This window comes from Etheostoma spectabile, chromosome 1 (assembly GCF_008692095.1).
Source record: "Etheostoma spectabile isolate EspeVRDwgs_2016 chromosome 1, UIUC_Espe_1.0, whole genome shotgun sequence".
Taxonomy (NCBI): domain Eukaryota; kingdom Metazoa; phylum Chordata; class Actinopteri; order Perciformes; family Percidae; genus Etheostoma; species Etheostoma spectabile.
This window is the reverse complement of record NC_045733.1, coordinates 15,678,742-15,701,722: the sequence shown is the minus strand read 5'-3', so window position 1 is coordinate 15,701,722 and position 22,981 is coordinate 15,678,742. Positions and strand designations below refer to the sequence as shown.

The 22,981-nt window shown below is 40.8% G+C and overlaps 2 protein-coding genes across 3 annotated transcripts; both read left to right on the top strand.

Moving 5' to 3' along the window:
* Positions 1 to 4,741: 4,741 nt before the first annotated feature.
* Positions 4,742 to 9,397, top strand: mnx2b (motor neuron and pancreas homeobox 2b). Its single transcript, XM_032503350.1, has 3 exons — positions 4,742 to 5,475; positions 6,791 to 6,951; positions 8,300 to 9,397. The coding sequence occupies exons 1-3, from the start codon at positions 5,061 to 5,063 to the stop codon at positions 8,708 to 8,710; spliced, it is 987 nt and encodes a 328-aa protein (XP_032359241.1). The 5' UTR covers positions 4,742 to 5,060; the 3' UTR covers positions 8,711 to 9,397.
* A 5,473-nt stretch (positions 9,398 to 14,870) lies between these two features.
* atic (5-aminoimidazole-4-carboxamide ribonucleotide formyltransferase/IMP cyclohydrolase) lies at positions 14,871 to 22,501 on the top strand. 2 transcript variants are annotated; one of them, XM_032501107.1, is made up of 15 exons: positions 14,871 to 15,122; positions 15,324 to 15,450; positions 15,558 to 15,701; positions 17,684 to 17,772; positions 17,881 to 18,032; positions 19,643 to 19,799; positions 20,344 to 20,469; positions 20,564 to 20,757; positions 20,868 to 20,957; positions 21,058 to 21,183; positions 21,297 to 21,389; positions 21,479 to 21,661; positions 21,822 to 21,977; positions 22,129 to 22,263; positions 22,296 to 22,501. In XM_032501107.1, exons 1-14 carry the CDS (start codon positions 15,104 to 15,106, stop codon positions 22,246 to 22,248), a joined length of 1,776 nt encoding a protein of 591 aa, XP_032356998.1. In that variant the 5' UTR covers positions 14,871 to 15,103; the 3' UTR covers positions 22,249 to 22,263; positions 22,296 to 22,501. The 2 variants fall into 2 exon arrangements, with proteins under 2 accessions (XP_032356998.1, XP_032356922.1); XM_032501031.1 differs by having other exon boundaries at positions 22,129 to 22,501.
* The last annotated feature ends 480 nt before the right edge of the window (positions 22,502 to 22,981 follow it).

The following is a 22,981-nucleotide window of genomic DNA, read 5'->3' as shown; positions in this document are numbered from 1 at the left end:
CTAGTAGCTTTTCCTTCACAACTGGGGAGTAAATGAATCAATAGTCCAAAACCAAAATTGCACTAGAGCAAACATTCCCTGGCTCAGCAAACAACTGCGTTCTCTCTCCAGCAGCAGCTCCTGAAAGGGCTGATACCCACCTGATGAAGGGACTGGGAAGAGGCCAAAGTAGCAAAGACAGAAGGAAGGAGATTCACATCCAATGGGCTGGATGTCATATGCCAAAGCTCAATATTGGTTAATAAATGATGAGGACAGGGTATGGAGACTAAGTAGAGAAGTAAAACTCTAATAAATAACCTTTATCTCCTTAATGAGACAACATTAATTTTGGTCTCAAGGTCTGGCAGAAAGCGAGCTGATTTATTGAGTACCTTTAACATGGTGGGAATTAGTCTAATTACCAAGGGTGCTGAGAACTGATTCTCTTTGCACAGACAGCCCATTGTGCACCTGAATCATTTATCACAGACGCGGTTCGTATGTTGTACCCCAGGCCTGGTGGGAAAACTGGTGCTGGAGGACAGTGTCCCTGAAAGCTACACGTGTCACAACAAGGCTGAGAGCAGACACAGGAATGTGGTCTTGCAAAGCAAGTTTGATCAAAAGGAATTAACATCTTTTACAGTGAATCTGCATCTTTCATGGGTCGTTGTATGGTGTTGGCATGTTTTTGTATGATATGATCCATGTTATCAAGCAGACAATGTGTAGAAGCTTCTGAACTGTGTGAAGAGTCTTATCAGTAGGTTAAGTAAACCAACGAGGATCAGTGTATCATGTCGAAGTCAACAATGTGCTGACTAGGCCGAGCACAAGAGCACACCGGGATTAGTTTCAGGATAGGCAGGCTGTCTGAGAGCTGTGGTAATGATTGAAAATCATGCCTGTAATTGCTGATAAGCTCTTTAATGTTTCTGTAAACTCCCGTTGGCCGCAACGTTTACTGATGCATGACTCGTCGATAAACTCTGGCTTTGTAGTCAAGGGCTGGCGGTCTCTTTGAACAAAGTGTCTCCTTGCGGTGTGAAAGGTGTGCTCCGCACTTTGAAAGTTCAGCAAAGGGTTCAAGAGGGCATGTGTGAAAGGAGGCAGTGAGAGTTTAGGTTGGTCAGATTAGATCCAATTTTGCGATAAATAAAACTTCTCTGATCTCTAATCACACTATCTATAAACTCCATCTTGCTATTGCTGTTTTTGACTCAGTTTTGAGCATCATCCACACTGTTGAAGTGTCCCTCAGCAACACAGTAAACCATAGTTCCATTGCACTTTGGCTGACCCTGACCTAAGAAAGCTTTTTCCTTAATGGATCAACACATGGCCCCATTATTATCTCTGCTATTTATAGGTATAATGCAAAAAAAAAAAAAAAAACATCCACAGCACAGCCATGCAGCTTTGTGAAGTGGTACTTGTACCAGCAAACTCCCTAGGAAACTTAAAGTGCACATGTGATGCTAAATGGCATTTTCCCTTTCCTTAATTGTGTTTTATATCTTTTTCGTGCACGTATAGGTTTACAAAGTGAAAAGCCCGAAGTCCCCCACCTCAAAGAGACTTACCATCTTACAGAAAATAACACTGTTTACAAACTGCTCCAAACAGCTCTACTGGAGTCCAGCCTTTACTTCCGTGATGAACGTGCGTCACTGTAACACACGTCATATTGTTTGTCTAGCTGTTAGCATAGAACACCCTCATACTCTGCTTCTGACTGGCTAGTAGTCCTCACCTAGGTACTGCACATGTGTGACACCCAACAAAGATAGAACAGAAGTGTGATGTCTCACTATGTGGCTAAAACAGAGAGTTTAACACCCAGGGTAAAAAGAGGAGCTGCAGCGATGTGCAATAAGACAAAAATGTGGTGTTTTTTGAAAATTAAACCACGTAAACCTATTTTGATACAAACTTATGCTTATTTCAGGCTGTTAGTGAATTGACAACAAGTCACAGACCCCCAGGAGACCCAGAAGCCCTGGGTTAACGGCATGTCAGTTAAGTTTCAATTTGATTAATTAAAAATGTGTCTTGGGATTTGCAACACTGAAGTTCAGTATCAACTGAGACGGTAGGAATTTTCTGGTTTGGTGAGGTCTTAAAGAGGGGCCCTGTTTTAAAATCAACTTTCAAGACCTGAATTATTACAGCTTTGCTCTTACATTTTGTATTTTCCTACATAAAGTCGTGCATATTCAGATGTCCACATAGGGGCCTTTTATATGCACACAGACCACCCATATTGGTCTCTTCAAGGAGATGACAGTGTGCATAGCTGCTGGGAAGGCAGCTGACACTGGAGGCACGAGCGCAGTTTCAGGCACCGATTCAATTTCATTTGTGCGCCTCTGTCAACAGGCCCGGGTGACGGATTTACCCGTGGCCTGGCTATTTAAATCACTTTCAAATCATAAAAGCATGTGGGGACGAGGCATTGGAGGGGGAAGAGGTTGAGCGAAACAGGTAGAAAGCAGCACTGATTTCCCTGGAGCAAATTACCTCTATATCAGCGTCGGAGACAGGCGGTAATCTGCCTGACAGAGTGCGGAGGGCGAGAGACACAGAGGCACACTGGGGAAGAAGAGAGAGAGAGAGCGAGAGAGAGAGAGAGAAAGGGAGAGAGAGAGAGAGAGAGAGGTGGGCGGATCTGCAAAACCGCTCCAATTTTCTGGAGGTCAACGTACACTCGCGCACACCCGCACGTGCACCAGCCAATTACATATCATGAGTGAGGGGGTCTTATAAAGATTCTCCAAGGGTTTTATCCGCTGAATAGATTTCAGTTTCCTGAGAGACACAAGTTGGAGCTGCAGTTTGAGTTAAACTGTAACACTGTGACATCTGCACCATGATGTCTGTTGGTGTTAAAGGTTTGAAGAGATGATGAACCGATGACGCCACTTAAAAACTGGTGAAACGGCTTTAATTAGTAGGCTAATGTCTTCAAGACCAAACACCTACTCTTTACTTCTGGATTAGAAGTTGATTTTTAGAAGATTCGATCGCTGAATATTGTCTAATATAGGCTACAGGCCTGCAACTATCGATTATTGTCAATATCAATCAATTTAAGTATTTTCTCGACTATTAATTAGGTCCCTAAATCTCAGTAAATAGTGAAAATGGCCCACCTTTAAAATGCTGTGTTTTGTTTGATCAAAAGTACAAAACTCACAGATATTCCGTTTAGTTTTTTTTTAAAGAAAAAAAGAAAACCTAAAACATTATATTAGTATTAAAATAAAATTCAAAATTCAAAAATAAAATAAAATTGTGGCTGTTTGATTTGATGTGCGTCTTTTGTCTAATGCACATCACAAGGCTGATGACACTGAGGTTATGTCCTCTATTTTTTTGTTTTGTTATTCTTTTTACATAGGCTACAAAAAATGTACAAATGTGCATATGTTGAGTATAGGTTTCCATGATACAGTATATTGTTATACTCAGCATATATTTAGATTACAGGTCAACAAGTAACCTCTAAGTAAATAAGGAATAAACAACGCGGTCAACATTTTTTAACCAGAGAAACTCTTTAAAACAACATTTAAACATTTGTTCTGGGGAACTATAATTAAACATTTTACTAAATAAACAACATTTGACATATCTGCATAATTGACAATAAGAGGCTTTTATTTTGAGGACTGGGTTATGGGCTATAAAACTAAATTTATTTCAAAACAAACGACGTTTTGATAACTTCCAGAGACAGAAACGTTATACTTTCACAAACGTTCACTCTCTTCTCTTCCATAACGTCAATCCTAAACGTTGAGCATCGGTTTTGGCCAATATTTGGTATCGACATGCAGACTCTCATTTTGAAATAGTTCAATTAAACTCTCTCAGATGAGAAGCGTTGTCTTAATTCATAATTTTTTTTAAACGATTGCGTCTCCCCTGATTGTGTCTCTGCAGCCCAGTTAGACGCGCCTTTTTATGCTGTATTATTATTTTGACATGGTCTTCTTTTAGTCAGCAAAATATCAGGGAGTATGTGTTCAGCTGACAGACATGTAAGCATGTTGAAAAGAAGCCAGACTCCACTTCAGCTGATACACCTCCGCTTTTTCAGGTCTTAAAATGACATTAGTTCACCTCAAGCAGAAGGCCAATTAACTTATAGCCTCTTCTGCCAAGTCATTACACTTTTATATGGTCTGTGTGCAATTCCTGATCGTTAACTTTAATGGCATTGGTATGGCCTATGAGAATGAAGCCATCCATATGAATGATTTAAATACTAGAGTGGACACAATCTTGTTGTTTTTTTTTACGTCACCCATTCATCGTAACCTCAAGACTGCAGACAAAACAGCCACAGCCTATTTGTTACTAAGGTGTGGAGGGTGTTTGCAGCACTAATAATTAGTCCGGTCAATCAAAGAGGTGGATATAATTCTTTGTTTATGGCATGGAAGCTGCAATCTGTGTTGAGTAGGAGATGCTGGCAGTAAGAAAGTACAATCGCCTAATCTTCTAATGTACCTCCGCGCGTTGATGCAGTTGAAGGTGTTTGCAGGCGGGACAAGGGTTGGACATTACCTCACTCTGAGCGCTTTCTGGGGGGAGAAACGAGCGAGTAATTAGCTGATTAGAGGCCCGTCAGAGCAGCTCAGCCTCCAGCCAATCCCAGCTCACATCGGCCTGCATGGGTGGAGAAGGAGGGCTGATAGAGTTTGACATACGCCTCTTTGTGAAGTTAGTGTTAAACACCGAGACGGACGCAATGTGGCAGAGTATGTGCAGGTAGCAACGATTCAAGGTAGTAGATGCAGGGATGAACAAGCAAACGTCAGTTTCGAATGCCAAAAAGTTTTTCTAAGTCGTTAAAGATACAAGTTGATATTGTATGAATTGTTATTTTTGAACGACGTATAATTTGCTGCTGATCCTTCCAGCCTTTAATGAAAAGATAAGGAGAACATATGAGTCTGTGACAGAAGGAGGCTCCGCTGTCTGCGCGCTGACGCACGGCACAGGTGCGCACCCCGCCAAGCAAAACACGTTTTTCTTATTGAGACTCTGCGGTCCTCCTGAGTGAAGCCGTCATGGAGAAATCGAAAAACTTTCGAATTGACGCCCTGCTCGCTGATGAGACCAACCGTGTGAGTCGAGACCTCTCCCCTGGTCTGAGCAGCGACAGCCCATCAGGCAGCCCGTTGTCCTGCCGCCGCGCGGACACCCCGTCCCCGCGGGCCGCACAACTTCAAGGACTAATCCACAAACCGGGTATGCTAAATCTCCCGCATCCGGGTCTCGCTTCAATTCCCGGCATGTATCATGCCCCCATGTACCCCTTATCCGCGTTGGGTGGACAGCACCCCGCGTTTGCATACACCGGTTTCACACAACTAACACAGACCTACCCGGAGCACCTAAAGGCAGCTGCCATGGCGGGATCTCTGCCCCTGGAGCACTGGATCCGCGCCGGTATCATGATGCCACGACTACCAGATTACAACAGTAAGTATGAAGTAAAAGGATTCAGACTTTAAAACACAAGAGAATTAGTAGCCTACATGCATATTGTTTACCTTGAATTTTCCAAACAGGCACACACCTGTCACTCAAGATCCGTTTCCGTTATCAGTTTTTACAGTTTTTAATCAGATGGTTTGAGCTCTGAACACACTGACTGTCAAATAAAACTGCAGTTCATTTTTGACTTAACTCGATTTGTGAGATTAATAGGAGTAGCATGGTAGTAGTAGTATATTTTAGTTTGCAATTATTATAGAGAATATTGAAGGCCTTATTAATCGTTTTCTGTTTTTGCTTGTTAATTTAGGCAATGGTTTGTCTTCTTCTTTTCATTTTCAGAATAACCAAAGCCACTGATTTAGTGTATACCTGATTAGTCTATCAGGTCTACAGATGATTTGTTCATAAGCTCCAGAGTTTTTAAATGAAAAAATGAAATGCAATTTCGCTGTCTATGGGCCCCATAGCATGGGGTATACAGAAACAGGCAAACTGAAAAAGCCCAATGCGCTGAATTGATTTCATAGTCACTATAATTATGCTTGTTATACTTTCCAAGCCATGCTTTGTAGAATATTTTATTCAAGGTAATGCCGGAGATCTTCATAGATTTAGTGTTATTAACACCCACACCCTGTCCCGTGCAGTATAGGCCACACTCGCGTCTGTTAACTGCTTATCTGTGTGTCATATTTTAATTTTGGCCCATTTATTTCTCTATAAACGCCAACCCGATGGAAATTGTCTTTGTGTTACGAAGAAACTATAAACAAACACCTAAAACGTTCTGTAGTTCATCAATAAAATCCCAAAAGCCTTCATTGAATTTTCATTAAGTTAATGGCATGCCTGTGTTTTTATGGCCTCTGCGCCTGCTTCTGCGGTGTGTCCCCCCCCCCACCCCCGTAAACAATAAACTGGAGTAAAGCTATTATAGTTAATGATGGCGGGAGAGTGCGGGCATATGTGTGCCTGTTCCCACCCACAAAATTATATTGAACTTCCTATGTCCTTGGTATTGTATAAATAAGACTAATGGCAGTTACTGGCAAAATATTTAATCTAAGACTTGAATCTTCTTTAAAGGGCAAATATTCATAAATCACTTTAAGTTAAATTATCACAGCAAAAATATTCAGATGTGTGTTTAGAATATAAAACCCACAATTAATCAATCAACAATTAGGGGAATTTATAAATGTCTCACATCAAATAGTAAATAAGTTGTCATAAAATCAATAATTAATGTAACCTGTCCACTAGCCACAGACTGAGAACTTTGCCCTTCTTCCTCCAGCGGGCCCTCAGTCTGGTTTGTTAGGGAAGTGCCGGAGGCCCCGCACCGCCTTCACCAGTCAGCAGCTGCTGGAGCTGGAGAACCAGTTCAAGCTCAACAAGTACCTGTCCAGACCCAAACGCTTTGAAGTGGCCACCTCACTCATGTTGACTGAAACACAGGTAAGCAGAGACAGACCAGTCCACTTTGACAGCCAACGGGTTGATTTCAAGGTTAAAAACTAAATTCACAGACACCAGAACGAGGCGAGAACTCATCGCACCACAGTCATCCAGCAGGATGAATGGATTAAGAGACTTCTAAGAGCAGGCACCTTAGCTCACAGACTTTTAATTTGTTTAGTTTGATTATTTGTTTTCTTAACTAGGAAAACTGCAATCAGAAATGAGAAATCTCTTTTTTTCAACAGTAGGCCTACTGGCTACAATATGTAGCAATAACAATGAGTTACAGACTAACAACATAAGAAATAAATCAGAATAAAACAAAATCAGAATTAAACAGTAATGTGATTATAAAACCATGAATGACATTTCTAAAACAACCATGTCAAATATTTATTTCGAAAGACAACATACATGGCAACTTTAAACCATGAACTGTCTAAACCCATAAAAGTAAGAAAACAACAGTCCACGTGTTGCGGGATAGCCTTTGCACTGAGCTTAGTCTCTGTGAAATGTTCAAATCAAATGATTTCCTTCTTATTCATCGCTTAACGAATTGTGACTGACACATGCTAAAACATCACCCTATGTACGGATTTAGCTGACAGCTAAAATTAGTTTATTTGGAATAAGGAAACACAAGTCATGCAAAGATGCAGACTGTAGAACAGACACTACTATTACTATGTTTCCACTTTATGTTTCATTGTTGCGGTGATATCTCATCAACCATTAATTACCGTTAATCTCTCAAAGAACCAAACAAAGACGTTATTTGGTTTTCTCTAGATTTAGTCTGTAAGATTCACATTTTTAGTTTTATTTTTCTATCTTATATATTCCTTCATAATTCTGGTAGCGTTGATGAAGTATAACAACAGTGTATTTGATCATGAAGAGTCATATAGTTCAAGTACATGGGTGCTTTTATTGTTGGATGCCCTGAACAGATGCAGGAGAACAAAGATGAAGCGTTAGTATTCAGTAAAGAGTTCTTTAGCATCAGTGGGGGAAAAAAAGTAAATACAGTAAATATTAAGGTCTACAGATTTTGTGTTACTGATCTTCCTCAGAGGATTTTACAATAAGGACAGCTTGGGGGAAACTGGGAAAAAAGGTAGAAACCTCAGACAGAAGTCCTCTCTTAGGACTGGCATAGTGAGAATATATTTTAGAGAATGAAAACATACTGGCAGCTTTTAGAATATTCTGTGCAAGAGCTGCAAATGCAAGAGATGCAATATGAAAAATACACACCTAAATCACCTAAAACTCTGGACTACATTTCCTAAATGTGACCATCTAGCGAACCCAATTTCTTTGCTCTTTTGTCTCGCCACAGGTTAAGATCTGGTTCCAAAATCGGAGGATGAAGTGGAAACGCAGCCGTAAGGCGAAGGAGCAGGCCACGGCTTCTGCACCGTCTGAGTCCCAGCGACTGCGCAGCGGAGGAAAAACAGCCGGGGACAAACCTGGGGAGAGCAGACGAGCTGTGAAACCGGAAGACAGAGGGATTGATCTTGATCTGGAGGATGGAGAAGAGGTAGAAGAGGATGAGGAGGAGGAAGAAGAGGAGGAGGAGGAAGAAGAGGTGGAAGCCCAGCATGGTTTTCCTATTGGGATGCAACGATCCACAGACTTCACACAACGCAGCACCGACATTGGCTGCAGTCCCCACAGCCCTTTCTCTGACGAGGAGCTGGAGGGGGTGCAAGTAGGAGGAGGTGACAGGAAGATCGGGGCGGGACTGTGAACAGACTCTCAGGAAACAACGCTTTGATTTCCTGAGTGCTACAGAGAGATTACACTGAGACATTACTGTGTAGAGAAAACAATTTACAAACACACACAAAAGACACAAATATACTGTATGAAATAGCTATGAAAAGAAATCATCTCTAAGTACAGTACGTTTTGTAGCATGCCGGAAACAAGAGGTGCTCATTTGCTCCCTAAATGTAGCTTGTTTTCATTCCAATCACCTTCTGGTCACCTTGTCTTTGCTCCACCCACTGACAGCTGGAGCTCCGGTGAACACATGGCTACATAAATGAAGGATGCAAAGTGAGAGAATTGAACAGCGTGAGAATGTCCAGCACAGGTGCAGCCTCCACTGCATCATGAAGACAAAAAAAAGTGAAACAGGCAGTGTGATGTTGCAAACGAAGACACAACACAAGCTAACAAACATCTGCTGATCCAGATGTTTTTTTTCGCAAGTACTTTGCAGAACATATCATGTATTACGTTTGCTTTTGTGGATTTTGTGTGTACATTTCGGTGTTTACTTTTGTTCTCGGTGAGGTTTGTGAATTTGTTCTCGTCACTCACGCCGTGTAAATAAACTTAATTTATTTGAAATATTGAAAAGAGGAATCATACATGTATTTATCTGAAACTTGTTTGTAGTGTAACTGTGAATTTAAAAAGAATGACAGACAAAAAGGAATAAAAAGTAATTGAAAAATGAACGAAATTATTGACTAATGCCCCATCAAATGTTACTTTATAGATTTTAAAAAGAGAGATAAGCCGGGTCCCAGATAGATAGATAGATATATTAGATAGATAGATAGATAGATAGATATATAAGATAGATAGATGGATGGATAGATAGATGGATGGATGGATGGATGGATGGATAGATAGATAGATAGATAGATAGATAGATAGATAGATGATGAATGGATAGATAGATGGATGGATGGATGGATAGACAGATAGACAGACAGACAGACAGGTAGATAGCTAGATAGATAGATGGATGGATGGATAGATGGATGGATGGATAGATGGATCGATGGATAGATAGACAGACAGACAGGTAGATAGCTAGATAGATAGATAGATACAGTGGTGTGAAAAAGTGTTTGCCCCCTTCTCATACTTCTCTGGTTCCTTTGCATGTTTGTACACTTAGTGTTTCGGAACATCAAACCAATTTAAACAATAGTCAAGGACAACACAAGTAAACACAAAATGCAATTTGTAAATGAAGGTGTTTTATATAAAGGTGAAAAAAATCCAAACCTCATGGCCCTGTGTGAAAAAGTGATTGCCCCCCTGTTTAAACATACTATAACTGTGGTTGTCCACACCTGAGTTCAATTTCTCTAGCCACACCCAGGCCTGATTATTGCCACACCTGTTCACAATCAAGCATCACTTAATAGGAGCTGCTTGACACAGTAAGGTCCACCAGAAGATCCTTAAAACCTACACATCAGCCGAACCCAAAGAAATTCAGGAACAATTGAGAAAGAAAGTAATTGAGATCTTCAGTCTGAAAAGGTTATAAAGCCATTTCCAAGCTTTGGGAATCCAGCGAACCACAGTGAGAGCCATTATTCACAAATGGCGAAGACATGGAACAGTGGTGAACCTTCCCGGAGTGGCGGCCGCTTGGGTTCTGCAGCAGACAATAATACCTAAACACACCAGCAAGTCCACCACCGAATGGCTGAGAAAACAAAATGAAGACTTTGGATGGCCTAGCCAAAGTCCTGACTGAATCCTATTGAGATGTTGTGGTTGACCTTAAAAGGCCGTTCATGCCCGAAAACCCTCTAATGTAACTGAATAGACATTCTGCAAAGATGATGGGCCAAAATTCCTCCAACGCTGTAAAAGCCCATTGCACGTTATCGCAAACGCTTGGTTGCAGTTGTTGCTGCTAAGGGTGGCCAACCATGTATTAGGTTTAGGGCAATCACTTTTTCACACAGGGCCATGATGTTTGGATTTTTTTTCACCTTTAATAATAAACACCTTCATTTACAAATTGCATTTTGTGTTTACTTGTGTTGTCCTTGACTATTGTTTAAATTGGTTTGATGTTCCGAAACACTTAAGTGTGACAAACATGCAAAGGAACAGGACTGAGGGAAGGTGGCAACACTTTTTCACACCACTGTAGATGGATGGATGGATAGATATATAGATTAGATAGATAGATATCACTCACAGGATAATGGTCCATATTGGTGTTCAGAATCTCAAATACACCTATATCCATTGTTCAGATTCTATGCCATACTTATATTACTTATCAAGTATAGAAATTTAAAGAAGAGATAAAAAACCAAACGTACAAATTATCCCAAAAATGAACACCATAGTAACACAACTATGAATAAAACAGGGAGAAATAAAGTGAAGAAATACAATCAGGCTATTTATCTGCGATGTAGTTGTACCTCTTCTGCCAGTGCTCAAATTTTTTTCCCATTCTTCGGTTAACCTGAGCTGCAATCTGCTCCATTCTTGGTCCATATTTCATCAACATTTTCATTTTAACAATCCGACATAATGAAGAGGAAGAAAAACCTTACTATGTACACATTTCCTTCAACTCCTTCTCCCACTGCGCTGCCTTTGGTAGCAAAAAGAAATTCCTTACAGTTTTAATTTATTACAAAGTCTCTAAGATATTAATTACTCGATGGGGTTTACTGATAGCCCAATAATTAAGTTAATGAAAAAAAGTAAAGCAATCAAAAGCCTGATGGTGATGTCACACAGGCCCATTTTAATTTCCAAGAGCAACAGCATGATGAGTGTGTGTAACTGCGAAGGGGCGTTTTAATGGCCACACGTGTAAGGGTTGTGATTAGAGAGCAGATTGGAGGACATGCAGTATGGTGTCATTTAGCCCCTTCTCAGACCACAGTCCCCTGTTTATATAGTGATTAAATGCATTCTTAACTGGCTAGACGCACTAGGATCGCTTGTGAGAAAAGAAACAAAGCTGTGCAATGATTGGAAGTGCCTTTGAACACTGACGGGACCTTTAGCGGAGACTCTGTTGTGATTATCATGTTTTCCTCTCAAAAGCACAGGGAAGGTGATGGCAGTCCTACTTTGCATGATGCTGCTTTCTAATCTCTTTATGTTGTTCAGCTGTTTATGTCTTGCTTTCTCCTGTTTTCTAATTTTACACCTTGCATGTTTTATTGTTGTTTCAATCGTAGATTTAACATCTGGCCAAGGGGCAACTATTAAAAAATGTGCAATTTGGCTAACACTGTCACATTTGCAGTGATGTGGATATATGTGCATTGTCCATGAGACTAAATGAATAAATATTACAGGTTGTCAGTAAAGTTTTTTTTTTAAACATCCACAGTGATCTTTTAAATGATTCACTAAAAGATATCTAAAGGAAAAATGACAGAGTTCTTATTATAGTTTCTTGCATGCTTTATTTTGCCACCAGTATAAGGCCACAACATTTTATAATTGTGATTTTGGTAGAAATTTGTGACCCATCATATTCTGTGTGTGTGTGTGTGTGTGTGTGTGTGTGTGTGTGTGTGTGTGAGCGTGCGTGCATACGTGCATGCATGTGTGTGTGTGTGTCTGTGTGTGTGTGTTTGTGTTAATGTGTGAGTCTGTGTGTGTGTGTGTGTGTGTGTGTGTGTGTGTGTGTGTGTGTGTGTGTGTGTGTGTGTGTGTGGTGTGTGTGTGTGTGGTGTGTGTGTGTGTGAGCGTGAGTGGATGTGTGTGTGTGTGTGTGTGTGTGTGTGTCAACCAAATATTCCTCCCATCCTTCACACATGTGCTATCAAATTTATGTCTCTGTTAGGTTCACCACTCTCACAATGTGCGACCTGGTTTAAATACTGTGGGGTTACCATGGTTGGTTACAGCTATCAAAATTAAGCATGACATTCTCAAGCCTGACATGGAAGAAACCTAGAGCAACAGAAGGTTGGAAAAATGTAGATGCACACAAAAAGAAATGCTCTTAGTAACCTTCATTAAAGATTGAAAGACAACATGTAACAACAGCACAGCTTCCTCCAACGTAAAGGCCTGACGCAGCAGCATCACATACCGATGTTCAATTCAACATGCACTTTCAGTTACACATTGAAATAAAAGAACTTCAAGAGTTTCCATTGAACTTGATTTAATAAGGGTGAGTAGAATACGTAACAAGCCTGCAGACTCAACCTCTATCAAACTGCAGCTTTTAATTTGGCTGATGAAAAATCAAAGGAATCAATAGGAGCTCATTTAGTTGTGTGACTTGTCAGCTGCATGACAAATGCCATTTGGCTCGTTTTATGACACAGGCCCCTCTGACACAGTACAAAAAATCACAGCTAATTGATAAGGCAGTGCAGCAATATATGGAGGTCATTGATTCCGTTTCTCTTCTAATTTAATCTGAATACACCAGTCATGTTGATTAAAAATCCCCTGCGTAAATTACAGTTAGCCTACTGCTGATAATGCTGTCCGTTTTCTCAACTAAAGTGCTGACGGCCGTCCTATGCCTCTTTCTCTTTTTAACCAATAATGCATATTGAAGCCTGTGTCTTTCAATAAAAACTGTTTCTCTGTCTATTGAATCACTTAACTCGCCCCTGACATGTCAGCTCGGCTCCTCAAACACAGAGTGGTTACCAGAAACTCCCGTTTCCACAGTTAGACAAATAAATCGGCCTCTTTTTTTTTGCTTTGTGGGATTATAAATCATCTGAGCCCTTAAAATATTTACACCCTGTATTTTAATCAATCAGGAAAAAGTGGGGCTCATTACGTAAATATGAACAGATTGTGCGATCCTTTAACGTAATCACACGTATTGGTGCAGGTTTCCCCGGGCCCTGTCCTGTCACTTAACTAATGGGCGAGTAAAGGAGTGAGTGACGGGCCCCAATAAATTCACATCTGTCCGACTTAAAACGTTGTTCCAAAGCAGGAAAAATGCCCCGTTTTTTTTGCCAATAAAGATTATTGAAAAGGCGTGGCATGTATTCACGAGGGTCATTTATTGTTGTAGGAAATGTATGTTTACAGGTGTTTTACCGGTTATAGTGGACATAGCCTAGTGATGCGCGTGGCGCTTCTTGGTGTCAATGTAACCTTCAGCTGTGCTGATCAGCTAAAATGATTTAACCTGCATCCAACAAAAGGAAACATCAACACTAGGAGCCTATGTGTCCTTTTATTGACGGATAATCAATTGTATCTGACCTTTTATCTTGAGGAACACCTACGATAATCATACAGGCCTAATCATAATCGATAAAATATGCAAAAACGTAATAGGAGTAAAACACTGCTCAGAGTCTCAAGTTATTTGTTTTTATCATATGCACAGCCACAGAGAAGCAGTCGTTGGCACTGACATCGCAATTTTAAGTCTCAGACTCCCCCAACAGTGCACTGCTAATTAAATAGGCCTACGTATAAAAAACAATGAAGATCATATGAGTAAAAACAAAACAAAAATCTGAACATATGGCAAGTTAAAATAGGCATAAAATATGGGCTAACATGAAATGGGATATAAAATAAAGTAGGCTAGGTCTGTCTCAAAAACAGAAGTGGTGCAGTGACTCAAAAGTTCAGACACAGCTCTGTATGCATCTCAAGTTATTAAGATGCGGATTATGTGTGGAGAAATTATATTGATCTAAATTATAAAACTGCTATCTCGATGACGTGTATGAACCATAGACTGTTGGTAGCCTGTGAACAAGGTCCATGTCTGCCATCTTGTGGCAAAATAAAATGAAACACTTCGCCTGACTTGACAGAGATTTCTTGATGTGTGCTCAATTAAAAATAGGCTTCTTATTTAAACTGGTTTGTGTTAGACCTACGACATCAGTTTCTTTTTACAATTTGAACTCAATGGTTCTTAAATCAGAACATAACTAGAGATATATTTACGTTTTGTCAAATTGCGCATATCTGCATAATAGCCTACTAATTATTTATTACGGTATTCAGTGTGCCGATTTACGATGCAGTACAATGACTATTATTGGTCATACTTGATATTATTAATAATTAATTGAAGTTGTTGTTGATGTTGTTGTTGTTGTCGTTGCTGTTGTAGCCTACCTCATGAATATTTCGGCTCCTTTTCGCGGGTTAAATGCGCATTTTGTGCGCCGCGTGGCTCTTCTGGGGGCGCTTGTGTGTCAGGGGCGGGCCGACCTCAGCAGGGCGGGTCTTTGTAGTTTTCAAGCACGTGAAGCAATGAAAAACTTAACTGTCTACGGGTTTGTCTATGGTCTCAGCCGCTGCCTGCCTCCTCCGCAACCTCACTCTGCAGTTTACTTGAGTGAAGACTGAAGGGAAACTGTTTTTACACCGACGGAGACCGCAGACTACTGTTACTGAAAACATGGCATCCTCGGAGCTTGGTAAGAGTTTTCCTTCGCATTTCATTAATTCTCTGTCGTCGTTATAAAGTTGTGTACCTGCGACATCCATGATGTTAGCTCTCTGGCTAACATTAGCCAACGTGGTCAGCTTTTCCTCGCTGAAACATACAGTTACTTCTCTTTTGTGTCCGTCAAAATGCATGAATAGGTTTTTTTAAGCCTCTTTTTCTGTCCTCGCAGCACTTTTGAGTGTGTCAGACAAGACTGGACTGGTGGACTTTGCCAAAAGGATGGTGGATGTTGGACTGTCCCTGGTCGCTTCAGGTGGCACAGCCAAAGGCCTGCGTGATGCTGGGCTGGCTGTCAGGTGGGTGCTGATGGGTGATCTTGTTTTCCCTCATATTCACTAAACGTAGCAGATACCTGTTGGGAGGGGGGGTTCTCTAACCTAACAGTGTGTCTGCTGTGTGTCAGGGATGTGTCTGAGCTGACTGGACATCCAGAGATGCTGGGAGGCAGAGTGAAGACCCTTCATCCTGCTGTCCATGGGGGCATCCTGGCCAGGAAAACCCCCACTGACAGCGCAGACATGGAGAAGCTGGGCTACAGCCTGGTCCGGTGAGAGAAGCACGACCAAGAAGTCTAAAACATTCAAACACTGACAGTCATGTTTCAAAAGTATTCTCAGGTTTATAATAACATGGTGGATGTTTATGTACAATCAAGGGGGGGGGGGGGGGGGGGGGGGGGGGGATGCTGAGTAAGAAACGATTCCTGCAAAGCACAGTTGAATCAAAGCCAGTGCTTGACCTGTGGCAGATCACTGACATGTGGTTAGAGTATAGACTTGCCTTGTCCCATTAGGAAGCACATGTAGTTGATTAACAGCTGGTCAATTGGAAAAGGGCTGCTCCTGCTATAAGCTGGTCCTGTGACTCTCATTTGTTCAGGACAAGAAAAAGAATGTGACTAGATCAGAGATTTCCAACTTTTCCCATCAGAGGCTTTTACTACACACTTTATTTAAAATTTGTTAGAGGCATAGAAATATCTATTTCTTTGGTTTGGTTTTTTTTTCTTGTCTTCATCTTGTGTGCAAGTGATAAGAGGTTGAGTGGATCATCTCATTAGGATGGAAGATAAGCACCCATTTTAACAACACTGAGGGTTTTTAGTCCAGGAGATCCTTGCTCAGTGTTATTTAAACAGCAGTGAGACAATAATTGACAGAGACGTACTATAGACACCTCAACAATGATGAGAGCAAGCACAAAGTACGTTGTAACGCTGCAGATTGTGGCTGTGTTGGTAGTTGTACGGAATTGATTAGTCGGGCAATCAATTAGCTAATCGACAGAAAATGAATCACCAACAGTATGTGTTAATAGTGGGTTACTTAAGTCATCCAGCTTCAGTGAGTACCACAGTGTCTCAATTGTGAGGATTTGCCGCTTTTCTGTTTTATAAAACTGTAAAAAAAAAAAAAAAAAAAGAGACAGAGAAATTTGGTTTTGTACAAAACAAGCATTAGAAAACCTCACCTTGAGCATTTTCCCACAATTTTTTCCCCCAAAGTTGACAACAATGCCAAAACAATTACCGTATTATGGAATATACATATTTTTCCCTTTTTTTTTGTTAACATACCCCATCCATATCCCACACAATTACAGACCTACCTAAATTCCTACAAGAGATGATTTAAATCAGTCTAAATTATAATATATAAAAGTTGAAAAGGTTAAGGATGGCGGAAAAGACAAATGTTCTATTTTTTTTATATATATTTAAGATAATAAAATATGTTGATAAAATACTCAACAGACAGATCAATGGAAGTAGTTGTTATCCTAGCAGCTTGATTGTGGAACAGAGAAGGGCTCAAAGTGGATGAAAGCAAACTGATTGGAAATTTGAGTCACTGTAGCAGAAAGTCCGGACTTTAGTATGGGAGAGTAGTTTCACTAACAAAACTACTACTGTTTTTATACAACCTTCAAAAATGAACTGAGTGGATGTTTAAATTTGAGCTAGGGCTGTGGGAATATATCAATATATGAAGCTAAATCTCGTCTTAAATTTTGGATATTGTAATATCCTGATGACACAAGTGTTGTCTTTTCCTTGTTTGAAAGGCTGCATTACAGTAGAGTGATGTCATTTTCTGAACACACCAGACTGTTCTAGTTGTTCCATTATTTGCTTTTACCCACATCGTTATTACCGGTATATAAACATAACTGATGATTATTTATGTAAAATCTCATTGTGTGAAAGCAACTATCGTCAACCCTACAATATCGCCACAATATTGATATCCACGTATTTGTTCAAAAAATATTGGGATATTTGATTTTCTCCTTATTGCCGAGCTCTAGTTTAAGCACATGAGGATCCTTGCCTCGCACACAATCAAAGCCAGAATTACAGAAGTGCAAGTCTTACCTTTTCACTGTCTAAAAGTTAGGTCACCCTTAATGGTAATCTCGTTGTTCATGAAATGTTTGTGTGGTTATGTATGTATTGGTATTGTTGTGTTTTTTCAAAACGATGATCTTTATGAAGACGTGAGATTCACTCTGTGTTTGCTCCTTGTTTAGAGTGGTGGTGTGCAACCTTTACCCATTTGTGAAGACCGTCTCTAACCCGAGTGTTACGATGGAAAATGCTGTGGAGCAGATAGATATCGGTGAGTTGTGCAGATGAAATTGTGTGCATGTAGTAAATTACCCATTGCAAAGAGAAATCCCCTGATTATTAGCATGGGCGGAAAAAAAAAGCTTCTCTTTCTTCCCAGGTGGCGTAACTCTGTTAAGAGCAGCGGGCAAAAATCATGCTCGAGTCACTGTAGTGTGCGATCCTGCTGACTATTCGCTGGTTGCCAAGGAGATGGAGAGTTCAGGAGACAAAGATACAACCGTAGAAACACGCAGGACTCTGGCCCTCAAAGTAACATGACTTTCTATCTTTACCCCACTATTTTAACTTGTCTAAGTTAGTAAGTACATGAATTGAATTTGTAAAAGACTAGTGTGCTTAGGGTGACTTCTCTGGCTAAAACAACTGCAAAAAGTACTGCACACTTTCTGGAGCACATTCATGCAAAAGAGTGACACGTTCTCCTCTTCCCCTTTGCAACTTAACTTTTGGGTATGTGTAACTTCAAGAGCTCCAAGTATGTTGATGATCTAAAATCCCCCTTTTTTAAACTAAGTAATGTCTGTCATTGTAATGTTTTCAGTGCTTGTGTATAGTTTTAGGCATTCTATTCTTGTTTAATCTCCAGTAGTTGGCCTTTTGGCCGCAGCTTTTTTTCTTCAAAAAGTTATCTGGTTTTGAACCAGAAAACCAGAAAGTTATACATTTGAGCTGAAAGGACTAGTCCGTCAACAGAATATTAATCTGCATTTTTCATAATCATTTAAGTATTTTTTTTTTACTAAAAAATGCACTGATTCAAGCCTCTTGATCTTGCCCATAGACACTCAGTTTTTTTTTTTTTTTTTAAAGAAAAAAATGAGTATGTTTGGGCTTTTGGTCTGACAAAAGAATCAAAACAATCTAACTTTCGGAAATCATGATCAGCATTTCTTACAATTTTCGGAAATGTTACACACCAAAAATTGATCGAGGGAATAATCAGCAGATTGAATTAAAAGAATGGAGCATGCAGCCTTGCATTACAATCTCCTTATAGTCTTAAATCGAGCCAGACCGTATGATTATTTTAAGAACTATATATACACACACACACACACACACACACACACACACACACACACACACACACACACACACACACACACACACACACACACACACAACCACAAACACACACACACACACACACACACACACACACACACAAAAATATCCAGAAACGCGTAACAAATTATCCTGAGCTTAACATTTTCAAAATTGTAAGGACTTGCATTGTCTGTCGTCAGCCTTCCTTGCTCTTCTAATCACATCTACCTCAAACATCCCTTAATTCCTGATCAGACTGGTTCCAGTCTCCTCTCAATCTACAAAGAATCTGTTTGGAATAAGACTTGGCTTTATAGTGATGGTTGTGTTGTAGTGGATTCCTACAAAACTGAGGCAAAAGTCTGATCATGTAATACACGAGTTGATCGTATCACAGTTTAGTTAATTGTCCCTTTCTAGTCACCAAATTGTCTTTTTCAGTACTAATTATTATGCCCAGTCATGTTGATGGTGTTTGCTTAGAGATGAGGGTCAGTGTAGGACAAAGTCCAGTGTGACATTCCATCACAAATGTTCAACGGAGTTCAACATGAGGACCTTTTAGTAGTCTAACGTAAGTCAGAAAGTTAAAGAGATCGGTTTAGGCTCAGGAAAATGTGTTGTGCTTTGGGATACTGCTAAACATAAATGATGCAGATCTAGTCTCCATGAAACAGCCATGCCCTTGAGTTTAATATTTGTGGTAAATTTGTAAATGTTTTGAGGTTTAGAACTGTGGCTTTGGTACTCAGTAGAAGATGATGTATTGTGTCATCAGTGTATTTTTTTGCTCTTTGTCCTTTGCTCTTCAGGCCTTCACACACACAGCACAGTATGATGAGGCTATATCGGACTACTTTCGTGGACAGTACAGCCGAGGTGTTTCCCAGCTGCCTCTGCGCTACGGCATGAACCCTCACCAAGCACCCGCCCAACTCTACACTCTGCGCCCAGCCCTCCCCCTCAAAGGTAGACCTCACATCACAACTGTCTCAACTCATCTGTATGAGGGTAAACTGCTAACCTGGCCGTTGGTAATAAAAATCAATCTTCCAGGCCTGAAGTGTAAATATGACAATTTGCCATTTTACAATGGGTTATACCAAGCCAAGAAAGAGTCCAACAGATTACCGAATAGCCGTACTTGTTGGAATTAAACAAAACAAAATAAAATGAGAATTAGTCAGCGTTAGAGGGGCTGGTAGCTAGGTTTTGTTACGTTTTCCCATTTCCAGTCTTTAACAAACATATGTAATGGACAAATATAAGAGATCTGATCTTGATCTACTCATCTTCTTTACGCAGAAACCAAATGTATATGACCTAAGAGGTTTTGGCAACAGTTCCCTGTCACCCCAAAATAACCATGTCAGAGAACAGCTGATAAAAGAAATAAGACAGGAGGAGAGAGAGAATTCTGTGAAGTGAGGTATTTTTTGAAAGATGTTAATTAGCATAGAATTGCAGAAAACAGCAATAATGTATCCTTTATCAATAATTCCCCCCCCCCAAGTTGTCAACGGTTCCCCCGGCTTCATCAACCTGTGTGATGCTCTGAACGCCTGGCAGCTGGTCAGAGAGTTAAAGAGCGCCCTCGGCATGGCTGCTGCCACCTCCTTCAAACACGTCAGCCCTGCTGGTAAGACAAAAAGGGACCTGCTGATGGTACAAATATGGACTTGGAATTTAGGACCTACAATGTGAAAATCACTCTCTAAACGCTTCTTCTGAAGGAGCTGCAGTAGGAGTTCCTCTGACTGAGGAGGAAGCCAGAGTGTGCATGGTGCATGACATGCTGAAGGATCTCACCCCGCTGGCCACGGCCTACGCCAGGGCAAGGGGTTCGGACAGGATGTCTTCTTTTGGAGACTTCATTGCTGTGTCAGATGTTTGTGACGTTCCCACCGCCAGGATTATATCAAGAGAGGTAAGCTTGTGCTGCAAAGAACAAATACAGATAAAAATGTAGTTTTGATTTTTTTTTTTTTTGCTGCAACATTGCTTTGCTTAACCAGGATTCAATTTGTTTGCTCTCAGGTGTCCGATGGGATCATTGCGCCTGGTTATGATGAGGAGGCACTCAAGATCCTTTCTAAGAAGAAGAATGGCAACTACTGTGTGCTTCAGGTGAGAGATTATCATTCATATTTTTTTTTATTTTAGATAAGGATCATTGGTATCAGAGTTTAGTTCAATTTCCTTTTGTAAAATGTTTTCTTTGTCTCAGATGGATCCTGACTACGAGCCTGATGAGGCCGAGGTGAGAGTGCTGTTTGGTCTCTATCTCAAACAAAAGAGGAACGGAGCACTCATCGATAAGGAGTTCTTCAACAACGTTGTTTCCAAGGGATCGGTGGGTCACGTCCTCATCCTGCTTTGTCATTTTAAATCATTCTTTTATAACATACACAATCTGATCTAAGTGACAAGTGTTCACCCTTTTTTAATTGTTTCTGTGTCCACAAGCTGTCAGAGGAAGCTGTGCGTGACCTCGCTGTGGCTACCATCGCTGTGAAGTACACTCAGTCCAACTCTGTCTGCTACGCTAAAAATGGACAGGTAAGATCTGGATGATAAAGGAAAAGAGCGATTTCTGTATGAACACGGAAATTTGTTTTTTCTCATGTTTCATTGTCCGTGTTCTACAGGTTGTTGGTATAGGAGCGGGTCAGCAGTCTCGTATCCACTGCACACGCCTGGCAGGAGACAAAGCTGATAACTGGTGGCTGAGACACCACCCTCGTGTCCTGAACATGAAGTTTCGCAGTGGAGTGAAACGAGCGGAGATGGCCAACGCAATCGACCAGTATGTCAGTGACACCATTGGAGAGGTAAAGTAGTAGGATTAGCGCAAGCATGGCTAGCAGCAGATCATCTTTGTTTATCACAAACCGATTCCCACGGTGGTCGTCAAGGACACACCGGCAACCATTCTGCCCTGTGAGTTTGAGACATGGAAAATAAATGAAAAGTCTTGTTTTGCGTTGGCAGGGCCCAGACCTTGCAGTTTGGAAGTCGATGTATGAAGAGGTGCCCGAGCCTCTGTCAGAGACTGAAAAGACCAACTGGATCAGCTCCCTGCAGGCCGTGGCCGTCAGCTCTGACGCCTTCTTCCCCTTCAGAGATAACATAGATCGTGCCAAACGGGTAAATATAACACCTTTCTCAAAAGCATGCATTCATGCTCTCTGCATTTTAGTTATACATTGCATGAGAATGGCCTGCAGACACCTGCTGAAGCATTAGCGTACTGACGAGCTTTACTAACGTTTTCTTCCCTCCGTGTGTCTGTCTGTAGAGCGGTGTTGAGTACATTGCAGCTCCAGCTGGCTCTGCTGCTGACAAGGTTGTGATTGATGCCTGTAATGAGCAGGGCATCACTCTGGTGCACACCAACCTGCGGCTCTTCCACCACTGAGCACCTTCTGAACACTACTGCAGGTGTTCTTTCAACTCAACTTGCAGTTTTGCATCATTAGAGTCAAATATGTTTTCTAACATTGATACTCAAAACATTCCTTCACCATGCTCAAGTGTAGCGGTCACAAATGCACTGTTGGTAACACATTTAGTGCATTCCCTACTTGTGACCCTAACATTAGAGAGAGATACAGTAACTGTTTACGTTTATTCCAGGTCAGTTGTGTGTGAAATAAATATTGTTAATGACAGTTTGAGTATTTTGTCTATTTTTAGCCATGATGGCGACACCACTTTGGTCCACATTTTGTACAGACATTCATGTTCCCCAGAGGCTGAAGCCTACGGACTTTCTCCCGTGCATTTTTGGAACCATTGAAATGGCTTGATTTTTAGATTGACTGCTGTGCAATTTTGTACAGTCATTCATGGTGCCCCTCGGGATGAATTTGAATTACTTTGGTCACCCACTGACTTTTCAACTAGCTTTACCATTAAGTGGAAGTTATTCAGCTGTACTGTGTTTATTGCTATTTAGAAGATGGTGAACATGTTAAACTTCATATCTGCTAAACATCAGCATTGTCATTGGATGTTAGCATGCAGAGATTAGCATTTAGCTCAAAACACAGCCTCAGTCTTGTTAAAGACAGTTTGAAGATACAATTTAAACTCTGTTCATATTTTTTTCTCCCAAATGGCCTTAGCTTGGAGCCTGACACTTTATGCTA